The 14,930-nt window shown below is 50.6% G+C and overlaps 1 protein-coding gene across 1 annotated transcript; it reads right to left on the bottom strand.

Moving 5' to 3' along the window:
* Positions 1 to 219: 219 nt before the first annotated feature.
* Positions 220 to 3,989, bottom strand: TMEM61 (transmembrane protein 61). The gene is made up of 2 exons (XM_008502642.2): positions 3,640 to 3,989; positions 220 to 552 (listed from the first exon to the last, which is right to left on the bottom strand). The coding sequence occupies exons 1-2, from the start codon at positions 3,987 to 3,989 to the stop codon at positions 264 to 266; spliced, it is 639 nt and encodes a 212-aa protein (XP_008500864.2). The 3' UTR covers positions 220 to 263.
* Between the last annotated feature and the right edge of the window lie 10,941 nt (positions 3,990 to 14,930).

The following is a 14,930-nucleotide window of genomic DNA, read 5'->3' as shown; positions in this document are numbered from 1 at the left end:
TTGAGTGGGCAGCCCCAGGGGTGCTCAGAGCAGGGAATGCAAAGCCTCTGCAACCAGCAGTGGTTTTATTAAAAATACAAAGGCTTTCAAACATGCCAGTGACCCCCCAGTGCCCCAAAGACATCACTCAGAGGACCTGCGATCCCAGCAGGTCTGGAATGATGGCTCGGGAAGCCGGACAGTTCTTCCCTTCCTCGCCCCTGGTGATGGAAAGGGCTCGGTTCAAAGCCAAGGGACCAGGCAGCCACCCAGAGAGTCCTGGCTCAGACCCCCCGGACACTGATGTTTTCATAGCTGGGGGGAGGTGTTGCCTGCAGCTCCTCGGGGTGCTGGGGCTCCAGCCAGGAGGGGCTGGGGCGGAACAAGGCGCTGTCGGAGGAGCTGCGCCGGTGTCCACCCTGCCAGGGCTCCTCCTCCTCCTCCAGGTAGTGGTAGAGGGGTGGTGTGAGCTCCTCCTTTCTCCCCGTGGGTTGGACGTAAGCTGGGGCAGCGTGGGCAGGTCTGCAGGTCAGGGCTTCTTCATATGTAGGGATGGCACTGGAATCCCAGGTGCTGCAAGAGAAGGAGTAGAAGTAGAAGTAGAAGAAGTAGAAGTAGAAGTAGAAGTAGAAGAAGAAGAAGAAGAAGAAAGAAGAAGAAGAAGAAGAAGAAGAAGAAGAAGAAGAAGAAGAAGAAGAAGAAGAAGAAGAAAGAAGAAGAAGAAGAAAGAAGAAGAAGAGAAGAAGAAGAAGAAGAAGAAGAAGAAGAAGAAGAAGAAAGAAGAAGAAGAAGAAGAAGAAGAAGAAGAAGAAGAAGAAGAAGAAGAAGAAGAAAGAAGAAGAAGAAGAAGAAGAAGAAGAAGAAGAAGAAGAAGAAAAGAAGAAGAAGAAGAAAGAAGAAGAAAAGAAGAAGAAGAAGAAGAAGAAGAAGAAGAAGAAGAAGAAGAAGAAGAAGAAGAAGAAGAAGAAGAAGAAGAAGAAGAAGAAGAAGAAGAAGAAGAAGAAGAAGAAGAAGAAAGAAGGAAGAAGAAGAAGAAGAAGAAGAAGAAGAAGAAGAAGAAGAAGAAGAAGAAGAAGAAGAAGAAGAAGAAGAAGAAGAGAAGAAGAAGAAGAAGAAGAAAGAAGAAGAAGAAGAAGAAGAAGAAGAAGAAGAAGAAGAAGAAGAAGAAGAAGAAGAAGAAGAAGCAAGAGAAGAAGAAGAAAGAAGAAGAAGAAGAAAGAAGAAGAAGAAAAGAAGAGAAAGAAGAAGAAGAAGAAGAAGAAGAAGAAGAAAAGAAAGAAGAAGAAGAAGAAGAAGAAAGAAGAAGAAGAAGAAGAAGAAGAAGAAGAAGAAGAAGAAGAAGAAGAAGAAAGAAGAAGAAGAAGAAAAGAACCCATATCAACTGAAGCATCATCCCAACAACTGCAGCATCCCTGCACTCCCCGACTGGAGTATCCCTGGGGCCTGTCAGCCACAGCCATCCCAGTGCTTCATCAGCCAGAGCATCCCAACATCCATCAACACCATCAGCTGGAGAATCCCTGAGCATGGTGGACATCTGTGTGCTGCAGACAGCACATGAGCAGTGGTTTTGCATGGCCAGGATCAAGGGAAGACCACATCAGACATTACCCAGCACCAGGAGAGTGAGGAGCCATGTGGGAGGAAGGGCACCATCCATCAGAGGTTGAAAACCCAGTTTTTTATTAACCCCTCACCCAAGAAGAGGCAGAGCAGTCTCAAAGAACTGGTACCACTCATGTTCAGAGCTAGTACTGCAGGAGAGAGTGACCACAAAGTAGCAGAGGGGCTGCCTCTTGAGTTCTGCCCCTTCAATCTGCCCCATGCTGTTACCATGGTCAGGAGAGCATCCTTGTCACCTGCCTAACCCCCAGAGCCACCCCGATAGTAGGGCAAGAGCCAGGTGTGCCAGTTCCACGTGGTGGCATCCCACCCCCAGTGCCTTCCAGAGCCTCCACACCCCATCCATGCCTGGTGCCACTTCCAGCAGCACTTGGCTGAGCAAACACAGCTTGTGTACAGGGACAACTTCCACCCAGCTTTACTCCTAGCATGGCCCCCACCCACTGGGGAGCACAGCAAACCCCTCCATGGGCACCTAGGCTGCTCATAACAGCTTAAAATCTCATCCCCAGACATGGGCACTCAAACCCCCAGAGAACCAGGAAGGTGCCTCCTGCCCTGACTGAATTTTTATGGTTTTATATGTTCCTAAGAGTTTGCTTTTTGTTTTGCCTTTTCCTCAGAGCCTGGTTTATGCTGGAGCCAAGGTCTGTGCTCTGAGCCCATCAAACAGCACTGGGAGGGGCCAGCTGGCTTGGCTCCCAAAGCAGTCTCTGGAAAAAAAAATACAGTTTGATCAAAAACCTTTAAAATCAAGAAATGGGAATAAATATCAGGCTCACAAAGGAGTCTGGGGACCCAAAAAGCAGCAGTGGTCTTCAGGGTGGGACAAGGGGTCTTCCCACACCTCAAAAACTGGGCTTCACAGAAGGACCCTCTTCCTCCACTCCCCTCTCAATGCCCATCTGAGGATCACTGTCCTTTTGTGGTTTTTTTTTTTCCTTTTAACTCCAATTTTGCTTCCATTAAAGATGGCACAAACACCCTCACCCTTACAGAGTGGTGCAGAGTTGCAGCCCTGGGGAAGGTTTCAGTCTGAATGACCCATTCCCATGTCAAAATCGGAGTATTCTGCCAGAACACCAGCGTTCTGATCTTCTGCTTGGTGGCTCTGCTAAGGAGATGTTTGCCTTGGACACTGATGGCCCTTCAGGACAAGGAGAGCTCAGTCTGTGGCTGAGCTGGGGCAGGCAGGGTGGGCATGGAGGAGCAGGCAGGGTGGGCATGGAGGAGCAAGGAGCAGGTAGGGTGGGCACTGAGGAACAGGCAGGGAAGGGAGTGTGTGTGGGGCAATGTTTGACACTAATGAGCAAGAGCTTCTGCTCAGGGAGCAGGAGAAGAGCAGAGGGTTGGATCTGCTCCTCCAAGCTCACCCATGAGAAAACCTTGGTTTTCAGCCAATATGGCTGCCCCATAATGGCCACCCCCATCATGACCACCTGAACCTGGCTGCCCCAACATTGCCGCCCCAACATTGCCGCCCCAACATAGCCACCGTAATATGGCCACACCAATATGGCCGCCTCCATCATGGCTGCCCCAACATGGCCAACCCTACATGGCCGGCCAGACTTGGCCTCCATAACATGGCCGCTCCAATACGGCCATTCCAGCGTAGCTGCCCTATCATGGCCGCCCCAACATGTCCGCACAATCATGGCCATCTTATCATGGCCGCCATGACACGGCCGCCCCAACACGGCCGCCTCAACATGGCCGACCCAATATGGCCACCGTAACATGGCCACACCAATATGGCCGCCTCATCATGGCCATCCCAACATGGCTGCCCCAACATGGCCACCATAATATGGCCACTCCGTCATGGCTGCCCCATCTTGGCCGCCAAAATATTGCTGCCTCTTTCATGGCCACCTTTACCATTGCCGTCCCATCATGGCTGTCCCAACATGGACACCCCAACATGGCCTCTCCAATATGGCCGCCTCCACCATGGCAGCCCCTAACATGGCCAAAAACCATGGCGGGAAAACCCACCCTTGTGTATCCACCACAGAGGGGAGAGGTGGCACCCACCTGCAGTTCCACTTCTCCAGAGGTTCTGCAGTGAAGTACTGCAGGTCCCTGGGGAAATGGTACTGGTAGCGACGAGAAACCACCCTGGCGTTGGCCTTGACGGACCAGAGGAGCCCAAAGAGGAGGAGGATGCCCCCAATGCCGCAGCAGAAGAAGCTGATGGAACGGAGCAGGGCGCTGGAGGAGGAGCTGGGAACCACCTCAGCTTCCCGGGGAGGCAGGAGATGAGTCCCGGTGGTGGCCGGGGTGCCCACCTCCCCGTCACTCCACCAGGCAAAGCACAGCGTCCCTGTCACCAGCAGCACGGCCCCGGTGATGGTCATGCCGTAGCGGAACGAAGCAGCTGCCATCCTTCAGGAGGAGGTTTCTAGGAGGGGTGAAGAGTGAGACAAGGCATGAGAGAGTCCACGTCCTGCAAGACAAGAAAGGGGAGAGGTTTAAGAGGGATGAGGTCATGGAAGAAGACTTAGGACTTCTCTGGGGTTTGCTCTTCACTCTTCGCTTACTCATTACCGATCATCGGAAGGGGCATTTCCACCATCCCAGAGGGAAGCCCTTGGTCAGAGTGAAGTCAGCCACAGGTTTTTACCCATGAATGTCCCAACAGCCTCATAAAAACATCTCCCTTTTGAAGAAATGACCCAGCACTCCCATGGAAGCAGGACAGAAACCCCAGACAGGGGACCTACGGGGTCAGAATTTCTCTTTGGGTTTTATTCCAGACTTCATCCTAAGCTCGGAGAAACACTGGCTGGGTTTGGGATCAAAGCAAGGTTTGTGGGAGAGGTTAGGGAAAAGAACATAAATTTAAGATGTCATCATTTCCAAATTACCAGAGCACATGATTTCTCCTCCAAAACTGGAGGCAAATTAGTCCCGTGGTGACAGCAGGTGTCTGGCACCGCTGCTGGCAAGTCCACAGCCCTGGAGATTCAAGGCTGAGCTGCCTCTGGCTTTCTCAGGGAAAAGGGCTGAGTGCCATCTCTGAAAGTCACTGAGATGTTATTCCAGGGAAAAATCGACTCTCAGATGCTGGCAAGCCAGGGTACCTCATCCAGGGATGGCTCCCCAGATGCTGAGCAAGCAGAGATCCCAAAGAGCTCTTCTGTGACTAATGGAGCCCACAATAGCTGCACCCCACTGCGACCAAGCCAAGGATGGGAACAGAAATCACTCCCTATCTCCAATAAAAGCCAGGAACGTTCTGGATACAAGCTAATCCCTGGCAGAGGGTATGACCTGCTGCTGAAGTGGGTGTTTCTGCCATGCTGGTCAGGGGGCTGAGGCAACAGACCACAGAGATGTGTGAGGCTTCTTTTGACCCAGCTATGATTTCTCATTTCAAGACACCCCAAGCAGCACAGAGTGGCTTAAGTTTATTTCAAGGGTGAGGGAAATACCCTGATTCTGGAAGGGACTGCTCAATCTTCATCCAAACAAGCAAAAATCAAATCGTGCTCCCTCTGGGTCAGCTCTGGCTTCTCAGCTCTCCGGCATGATGAATCCCACAGGTTTTATCATGACCTTCAACATCCCATCAGGGTGGTTTGGGATGAGCTGGACAACTAAAGAGATGAGATAGTGCCACATGTCCCTGCTCTGTGGCACTTCTCAGCTCAGTGTCACATGCTGACAGCAACCATCCTTCCCCAGGGCAGGAAGGTTTGGGGATGGGGAGCTGGTTTCTGATCCATGGGGCTGTCACTCTCCCTTCCTTTCTCCAGCACAATGAGCATCTGCTCTCTGGGTTTGGGGATCCCCAGGGCTCAGCTAACCAAAGAGCACCAGCAACTTTGGAGGGAGAGAGGTCCCATCACATCCCCTCTGGCCTTGCTCCCTACCCAGAAAGAAGATGCTGGTTCAGCTTCCACTTCTTGATAGGCAAAAAAATCTTTGGATCATGTGGGAATTCAGCACCAGCACCTCCTTAGAGGGGATTCAGTCTTGGGGGACTCCTCTGTGAGGGTTTCTTATGGTGGCAGTGCCACTGGGGAACCTGCTCACTGGGGCCAGTCCAGAATGGAGATGAGGCTCAAGTGCAGAGGTGGATGGAGAGCTGGGTGGCCCACACTAAAACCTCCACCTTCATCACTTTATCTGTGTGTCAGTAAAATGAAGATAACCTGGTGGCTTTGGCCTCCATTCCTCCAGGCAGAGGTCTCTACCTACAGTGGGGACTCAGATTGTACTCCAGGATCTGGAAGTGCCAAGCCAGAGCAAAGGAAGGAAGAGAAGTTCAGCACAGATTTGGTGTAACCAAGGAGGGGTGGAATTACATTATTTCAAGCCATTATTTATCAGATGGGCCCACTGAATGGAAAGCCAAATTACTTCCTAGTGAAAGAGACACCATCTAATCTAATCTAATCTAATCTAATCTAATCTAATCTAATCTACTTTTAATGAAGAAGCATGATGAGAGGTGGGATTTAGGAAACCTGCAGGAAGGCTACAGGAGTGGGAACCCCATCAGCATGCTCTGGCTCTGGTTCCACAGTCACAATCCCAAATGACCCCACCAGCAGCTGTAGGCAAACTGCTGGGAAGGAGGTAGTGATTCTGGGCTGAGAGGAGGCAGAGCTTCCCTCGAGGGAAGGAGAGGACATGTTCAGATGCTTCCTCCTGAATGGCAGGGGCTTGGCTGAGCTGAGACAGAGAAGGGGCTGTTAGAGACCAGTTAGAGAAGTTCTTAGATGCTATTAGGGATCATCATCCTCCAAATCACCACTGAACATGACTAGGACACAGCAGACATTGGCTTGCAGCAGGAGATGCTCAGGAGAGTGCAAGGACTCTACTGACCCAGGAATCCAGCTCCTTTGGAGAGCACCACATTTCCCTGGTTCCTGGGAAACTCTCAGCCAATATTATTTGGAAAAAAACCCAACAACCCCACAACCCAAAAACTCTACAGCAAAACCCTCAGTCCATATGCATGGGAACGTAGCAGGTTGCTCTGCACTAAAAACCTGGACTGAAACAGCACTGAGAGTTGAAACGTTCACCTCCTGCAGTCAACACTCTCCTTATTTTTGAGTTTTCCTGGTGAGGTTTGGGATATCCCATGATGTCCGTGGTGATGTTTGGGGGATGCTGTGATTCCCAATGGGGAGTTTTGGGAGATGGGATTTCCCTGGTGACGTTTGGGGGATGCTGTGATTCCCAATGGGGAGGTTTGGGAGATGGGATTTCCCTGGTGATGTTTGGGGGATGCTGTGATTCCCAATGGGGAGTTTTGGGAGATGAGATTTCCCTGGTGATGTTTGGGGGATGCTGTGATTCCCAATGGGGAGGTTTGGGAGATGCTGCCTTTCCCCTGCCCACGGATTGGGAATTTTCAGCCCCGGGTGCCGTGCACATCTGGGACTGCTGGCAGCGAGTGGGAGGCAGATGCGGAGGGGAGGTGGAGAGCCTCTGGGAGGTGACAGATTGACAGCTCAAGAGAATAAACTCTTCTCTCTTGACAAAGCCAATGCAGAGCAGGGAGCAATGCAAAAAACTCCTCCAAGCCTACCTGGCACGTGGTCCCGCAGTGCCTGTGCGGGGGTGGCTCCTCCGTGCTGGGTGACAATGCCACTGTGCCACTGCCAAACCCTCTCCTGAGCTTCTTTAAAAGACCCACAATAGTTTTCTCAGCACAAAAACTGCTGGAAGAAGAGGTCCAAGGAGCAGGGGCAGGAAGGGAGATGTGATGCTGGGGCAGGACCTGAGTCCTTGGCTGCCTTGAGCCTGCTCCCAGCTCCGCTCTTAGGGCACTCAGGCCAAGTCAACCATTTCCAGCATTTCCAGCACAGGCTTCCACGGAGGGGTTGTCCCTCTGGAGACAGCAACTGCCAGCTCCCAGACACTCGTCTCCACCCTCCGAGCCACCCTGCCATCTCCTCCTTTTTGACCTGCTCTGAAATAATCTTCCTGGAGCAAGAGATTTGCACGGGCAAACGGATCCGAGCGTTAATAGTTTCAATAGTTCCAGTTAGCTGCTGAGAATAGCATCCCCCACAGAAAGTTCTGCAGATGGTGATTCATAGGGTCTGCTAAGCATTACTCAGAGCAACACTCTTCTTCAGAGACACAAGAAATGAGTTTTGAATCTCTCTCACCGACATCAAGCAGAAATCCATCTCCACCCCCCCCCCCCCTTCACACCGCTCGGGACAGAGAGGGCTGAAACCAGGGGCAGAAGTGCCCAGAGGAATGCCAGGGAGAGACACACCGGCGTGCGAGGGTGTCATTAGGGAGATTCCTTCCTGCCTTTAATCATGATTTACTCTCCTTATTATTATTGTCATTACTTAGGGGGTTGGTAGCCATCCAAACCACAGTAGTAACAAAGCTTTTGGAAGAGCCCCCGAGCCTCTCCGCCGCTGCCAGACTCTCAAACACAGATCCAGATGGAGGAAAACCCTCGGGAAGCCAAGCGCACGTACCCCACATTCCCGCAGCAAGCCCCGACGCCCACCCCGCACCCGATTGTCCCCTCTGTCACCCGCTGTCACCCTCCGGTCACCGGTGACTGCCCCCACCGCCTCTCCCTTCTGCCAAAGAGACGATCCGAGGTGAGGGGGGGGGATGTTCGGTGTCCCGTGTCACCCCCACCCCCCACGCTGCCCGTACTCACCCGCCGCCGACCCCTCTCCCAGCGGCGGTTCCGGGGAGCCCGGCCCGCGGGGCGGGCGGGGCCGGGGGCGGGCACCCATCCACCCATCCATCCATCCCATCGCTCCCCACCCGGCTTCTCGGGGCGGTCCCGGCTCCACGGAACGCTGCTCCGATCCGACCCGTTTGCCCCGAGAGGAAAAAAAAACAAACAAAAAAAAACAACCAAACAACCCAAAACACAACAACGACAAAACCAAAACAAAACAAAAAACCCCAAACAAACAAACAAAAAAACCCCCCAAAAAACCCCAAACAGAAACAGAAACAAAGCACAAAACAAAAAAACCACCAAAACAGCAAAGAGAAAAAGAAAAAGGGAAAGGACATCATCCTCACCCCAGCCCCCGGGCACTGCGGACCCGAGGAGGGGTCCCACGGTCCGAGAATGCTGGGGAGGAAAAGTCCGGGAGGATGGAAGTGCCCCCGGTTCTTGAGGTGGTGGATGAGCTGGGTCGTGGTGCTTCTACTCCTGGTCCCAAGGGAGGAAGGGCACAGAATCCAGTAGCCCCGGGGGGGTGTAGGTGAGGAACAGGAGTAGCAGGGACCCGGAGAGAGATTCAGGCTGCAGAGCCCTTGAGAGGCTGGGATGCCCTCTGGACATCACTACTCCACGGGTGGGACATCTCTGCTCTGGGGACACCGATACCTCACAGGTGGGACACCGCTGTCCTAAGGGGTGGGACACCCTGACTGAGACAGGAGGATCCCTGCCACAAGATCTGTGACCACTTCTGCTCTCCCCACCACTCTGCCCAAAGCCAGTATTGCCCCTTCCCCCCCTTCCAACTGGAATTTTTTACCCTACAGCACTCATTAAGATATCTGGATGAAGAAGCTCTGATCCGAGGTCCAGGATGGTCCTTACAGCTGGCACCTGGATTCAAGGAATTTCCTCCTCAAATGGGTGAAGGCAGATTTTATGAACCACTGAGCTGCTGCTTTCCACTCTCACACATCCATTGGCTTGGTGTTGAGTTCCAGATGAGCATCTCTGATGGACAAAGGAGGCAACTGGGCTGGTGAAGGGATCCAGCACAGATCCTATGAGGAGAAGCTGAGGGAGCTGGGGGTGTTCAGCCTGGAGAAGAGGAGGCTCAGGGGAGACCTCATCACTCTCTACAACTCCCTGAAAGGAGGTTGGAGCCAGGGGGGGGTTGGGCTCTTTTCCCAGGCAACTCTCAGCAAGACAAGAGGGCAGGGTCTCAAGTTGTGCCAGGGGAGGTTTAGGTTGGAGATTAGAAAGAATTTCTCTATGGATAGGGTGATCAGCCATTGGAATGGGCTGCCCAGGGAAGTAGTGGATTCTCCGTGTCTGGAGATATTTCAAAAGAGCCTGGATGTGGCACTCAGTGCCATGGGCTGGGAACTGCAGTGGGAGTGGATCAAGGGTTGGGATTTCTACGGATGCAGGATCTGAATCCTGGGCTGCTGTTCCTGCACTGCTTGCAGCTTCTTAGCTTACTGGTTCAAAACCAGCTCAGGATTTACCTGCACAGGCTGCAAGGACTGATGCAAAGCCCCATTGTGTAACTCACATCTGCTTCATATATGCTTGGTAGCCACTCAGACAAGATGAAAATGTGTAGGTGTGCAGCTCCTTTTACCTGCAAATGCTGAGGAGCTTTATAAATAGTGTTGGGGAAACTGAGGCACAAGGCAGGCTCGTTCACACAGGGCTGGAGCTGTGGCAGGCTTGAGTTGTGGCTCCTCCTGTGCAGAGGAGCTTAGGCCCCAGCATGGCCTCACCTCCCCGAGCTGGGATGAAACAGGGTCCTCAAACCAAATAATGCAATCCCTGACAACAAATCCCACATCTCCTCCAAACACCTGGATCCTTGGTCCTTAGCAGGCTCCACGGATCCCATGAGTGACAATCTGGATTCCTCTGTCACAGGTATGGTGGTGCTGAGCATCCATGAGTGACAGGAGCACTGTGAATCACCAGTTCCTCTTGTGTTAAAGGACAGTGAGACATCTTCTGCTCACCACCTGCTCAGGTACTGCATTTAACTGAGATCTGGTTGTTAAATGGCTTCTGAAGCACTTCATGGTGGCACTGGGCACAGCTCTGTGTGCACGGGGCTGCAGACTGAAGTGGCTCCATGCCAACACATTGCTCTTGCCCTTTGGACCTCCAGCCCCATAACCAGCTGGGATCTTCTCTCTTCCCCAGGGATCTGGGCTACAGACACAGTGTCCCCATCACAGGAGAGTGCCAGCACCTTTTGGGGGGCTTAGCAGCCCTTTGGCCAAACTTCATTTTCCCTTTCTGAGAGCATTCCTGGCCGTGGACAAGGTGCTGCAGCACATCATGGAGCATGGGCAAAGAGTTTCTCCAGAATAAAGACAGAACCTCTGCTCAAAAGATGTAAAACATTCCAGGCACGGTGAAACTGCAGTGGAGAAAACACGAAGATATAAAAGACAGCTCCAGCCCCTGCAAGAACAGGAACAAAGGAGGAATGAAGAAAGATTGTTTCAGTAATTGCCTCCCCCAGGTAAGCCTGATCAACACTGCTGGCACAGAAAAGGGCTGCTTTTTGGTTCTCTGTTCCCCACATTTTGCTGCTGCAGCAAATCCCATGTAAAATAATGTATTTCACTGTATAATCAGGCTAAATATTTAGTGTTTGCAATAGCTCTGGGTGTGTCTGTGCAGGTGCACACACTTTCTGCCCCATGGTGGCACGGTGGGTGATACCAGAGCACCAACTCAGGAGTCAATTTTGGGTGTACCAGGGAACCACAGAGAAGAGGAGATGGGAGTGTTGGCACCCAGGGCCAGGCCACAGATCTCTGTTGGGGATTTGGCACCCAGACCTCTCTCCTCATGCCCAGTTGCCCCTGGCAAGGTTGCTACCACCCACGACAGAGCCAATTTGGGGACACGAGGTTCCCATGTAATCTAGATCCCTAGAGGAGTGATTTCCAAGCTAATCCAAAACATCTGAGTGTTTTAAAGCTTAAAAGTTTGCTGACCTGACCACAGCAGTGTCCTAACCAGCAGTCTCTAAAGCTGCACCACTCTGAGGAACATGGCTGTGGTGGGACATCCTGGAAAGGGAGAATTCCTGATATCCTCACCCAAGGAATGGCTTAGCATGGTGTCAGGGTTTAACACTGGCCTGGCAATTAAACCAAGTAACAGACGTTCTCTATTAATCTCTCTCTCCTCCTTGATAAAGAAAGGAGAGAGAATAAGGGAGAGAGACTGATGGGTTGGAAACTAAACTACACAGCTTTAATGAAACAGTAATGATAAATAGGAAAAATGACTAAATCTATACAAATATACAGGAAAATAGCAACCACATTCCTCCCCCCTTTTCCCCAATAACTCTCACGTCACCACTGAGGCTGCAGGGCAGCCCTGGGAAAGTCCAGGCTGGAATCCTGGAGTCGGCAGCAGTTGGGAACTGGAGGTAGGAACACACAGATATGGGTTGGGATGGATCAGGAGCACAGGCAGAGGAATGGATGGAATCCTTCCAGGATGCCGGGGGAAGGAAGGGAAGCAGGAAATCTGGCTTGGCCCTTGTGATGCCTCAAATTTATACTGAGTATGACGTATATGGGATGGAATCCTCTGTTTGGTCAATTCTGGCATCTCTCTTGTCCATTCCTCCCCAAAGGAGGCTGCAGGTGGGATCTCTTTCTTCCTCCTGGAGGGTAAAAGTTTTCCTCAGAGCTGAGCAGTGTCCTTGGCTCTGCACACCAGTCTCTAGCAGTAACTATAAACATCCAGTGTTATCAGTCCTAGAAGCACACACTGACTGAGAAACTTGCTGTGAATTTCAGCAAGTGCAACTACTTACAAGAGACTTAGCCAAAAGCAAAAGTACAAGACAGAAAATCACCTTTATCCTGACCCAAACCAGGACACATGGGATGCTGGGTGCAGCCTGCAGAGCTTGTAAGGGGCTACAGCAGCAGCCACGAGGATATGCAGGTGGTGTCCTGCATCCAGCACGTGTAAAGCAAGAGAGAAACCTCCTGCTGTTTGTCAGTGCCTTAATTTGCATCTTCTTAAAATGCCTAATTAGCTGCATTAGTTGCTACACTGGCTCAGGCACTCCTGCCTAATCCAGTAAGTATATCTAGGCATTGAAAATATTTGCCCTAGATCTTCAAATGATGCAATTTTCCCTGGTGTTATTAGGCTTATTTTGGGTTGGGCCTCCAGCTGGCCATCTTGTGGTCTTCTCCATGGGAAGCTGGAAGGTTTGGAACTCCTCATTCTTGCTCTCCAGCAGGAAAAGCCAAGAATCTGGGTGTGCAAGGTGACCTTCCCTATGACCACGAAGTGGTGTTTGTTTGTTGTGGCCAAGTTCACCAGGAAGTTCTCGTTCTGTGGGCAGCAATTTTTTTGCCCTGAGACATTACTGGCTGCAAAAGCCCATTTTGTACATGATTATTATTTAGTTCCAATGTTTTTTACTGGATTGGAATTAAAGCAGAAGAGCAAGAGGTCTGTGAACCTCACTCAGCTCCATCACTTGGTTAACACCAATTTCTGAAGTGCTGTTGTGCTAAATATGTACACCAAGCCTCTGGACTCAAAACGTCTGTTTAAAAGCTTAAAAAGTGTTTTAAAGCTTAAAAGTTTGCTAACCAGAGTGCAACAGTGCTCCAACCAGCACTCTGCAAAGCTGCACCATGGTGAGGAACTGTGATGGGACATCCTGGATACTCTTTGATACAGTTTTATGGAAGAGAAATGATCTCAAATTCCTTCTATTCTTCATTTGGGATCTGTGTTAGTACAGGAGCACCAGGATAAGGTGCCACATCCTCCTGTTGAGGCTGTGGTGTAAATAAATGGACATGACAGTGCTGTGGGTTTCCTGCAAGGGACATTTCTGAGTTGCACATGGGGACAGCAAGAGCTTCCTAGGAGCTCTCCACCAAAATCTACGAAGGTTTTGTAGATTAAAAAAGAAGTTTAGTGGAGGAAAGAGTTAAATCCTGATGCCTCTGTTCAATCTTTATTCAGGCAAAACTTTGCTCCTGGAGATTTTTGCCTTAGGGAGGCCCCAGGTGCTCCGTGTGTTCCAGCTCTGAGCTTTTTTCTCTGGGAAGAAGCAGAACCATCGTGCTAACACCATCATGCCCCACCACCCTCCATGTTCTACACGTTGCAGATGTTGCTGCTCTGCCAGAGCATGAGCTGCCACTTGGCTCACAGGGCAGAAACATCAATTTTCAGCCTTGTAGGTTGCTCGATCAAGCTTCATGCTGGTCATGAGTGCACCTATCAGAGCAGAGCAGAGGAAACTACTGAGGATCTGTGCTGCATCCTGGATTTCAAATCTTTATGGTCAAAAAAATTTAGAAGCAAAACTAAAACTGGCTAAATTTGCTTTCCAGAGAACTCAGCATTACCCATGGGATGATTGCATGTCCACTGCACTCAGCTATTACAGCTGTCTTCTCCAGGGAGTAGCTAATGGGGTTTTCTTTTTTTTTTTTTTTTTTTTTCTTTTTTTTTTAGCAGAGAAATGCAAAATAGAGGCTTAAAAGCAAGACTGATTATGATCTTCAGAAAAAGGACAGAGCAGACACCAAATATCACTCCCTTCCTTCCAGCATTAGGGCTGCCTGTACTGCTTTGCCCAGAAGCTTGTCTGCTGTCTTCAAAGCTTGTCTGCAGCATCATCTGTTGACCTGGGAAAAGCTGCTATTTCTGCCTGCACACCTTGCCTCACTTTTAACATGGAATATTTTCATTCTCTTACCTTTTTTTCTAGGTAGCTGGAGGCAATTTCCAAGTCCTGGTTGTTATCTCTTCCCTCAGAGAAAAACAAACCCTATACTGGAGAAAGAGGACATGAAGGTGAGGAACAGATGTATGTAAAGATGCATGTGAAGAAACAGATGGAAGACATTGCCTAAATCACTTACCTTCAGACTGGAAAAAAGAAAAAAAAGATCTCTGTCTCCCACCTCCAGATGATTTACCATCAGCATCTCAAACTGCTGGCACGACCTCAGAGAAAGCACCCAAAAGAAGCACCAGGGACCTGGCATCCCTGATGGAGGACACTGCCTTCCCTCCTCAACCTCCTGAAGAAGTTTCCAGAGCCCAGAGAGTTAATCTTTCTCCCCAGAATGTTTCCTATCTTTTTCTTAGCTAGAAGTTAGCCTGGCTACTCATCTGATTTGAAAGAATGTAGTTTCACTTCCTCAGAGGTGTAAATATTCCTGTGCCAGAAAACTGTCAGCTCCTGCTGGCAGACAACTCCTCACCCCACAGAGGGATGAAACTCTTCTCCCTCGGTGACTCATGGTGACACTTGCAGCAGGAGGGAGAGCTCATCCCAGCTCTATAATCTGCATCAGCCTGGATGTGAACGGACACCTTGGAGCAGGAGAAGCTCAGAGATTGTTATGGGTGCTCTCAGCTGATGCCAGAGATAATGGTAATTAACCATCCTCTGGGATGACAATTGCTGGCTGATCTCTTGATGCTTTTCTGAAGCATCCTGTGAAAAAAAATGGGCCTCATCGAGGAAGGAGGGAGGAGAAGGAGAGAGAAAGCAGTTGTGTGAGCCTCCAGCTCACCTCAGGAGGGCTGAGGAGGGTTTCTAGGTTTTTGTGTGAGCTGAAGGGTGATGAAGTGCTCTGTGTGTTTG

This window comes from Calypte anna, chromosome 8 (assembly GCF_003957555.1).
Source record: "Calypte anna isolate BGI_N300 chromosome 8, bCalAnn1_v1.p, whole genome shotgun sequence".
In the NCBI taxonomy this organism is placed as follows: Eukaryota; Metazoa; Chordata; class Aves; order Apodiformes; family Trochilidae; genus Calypte; species Calypte anna.
Note: the sequence above shows the minus strand (reverse complement) of the source record. Positions and strands in the feature narration are given on the sequence as shown.

Excerpts from the sequence above, each read along its gene's own strand:
- TMEM61 (XM_008502642.2), bottom strand. The coding sequence starts at position 3,989 with ATGGCAGCTGCTTCGTTCCGCTACGGCATGACCATCACCGGGGCCGTG. Across the intron at positions 553-3,639 it reads CTGGAGAAGTGGAACTGCAG|CACCTGGGATTCCAGTGCCA; the intron begins GTGGGTGCCACC and ends CTTCTCTTGCAG.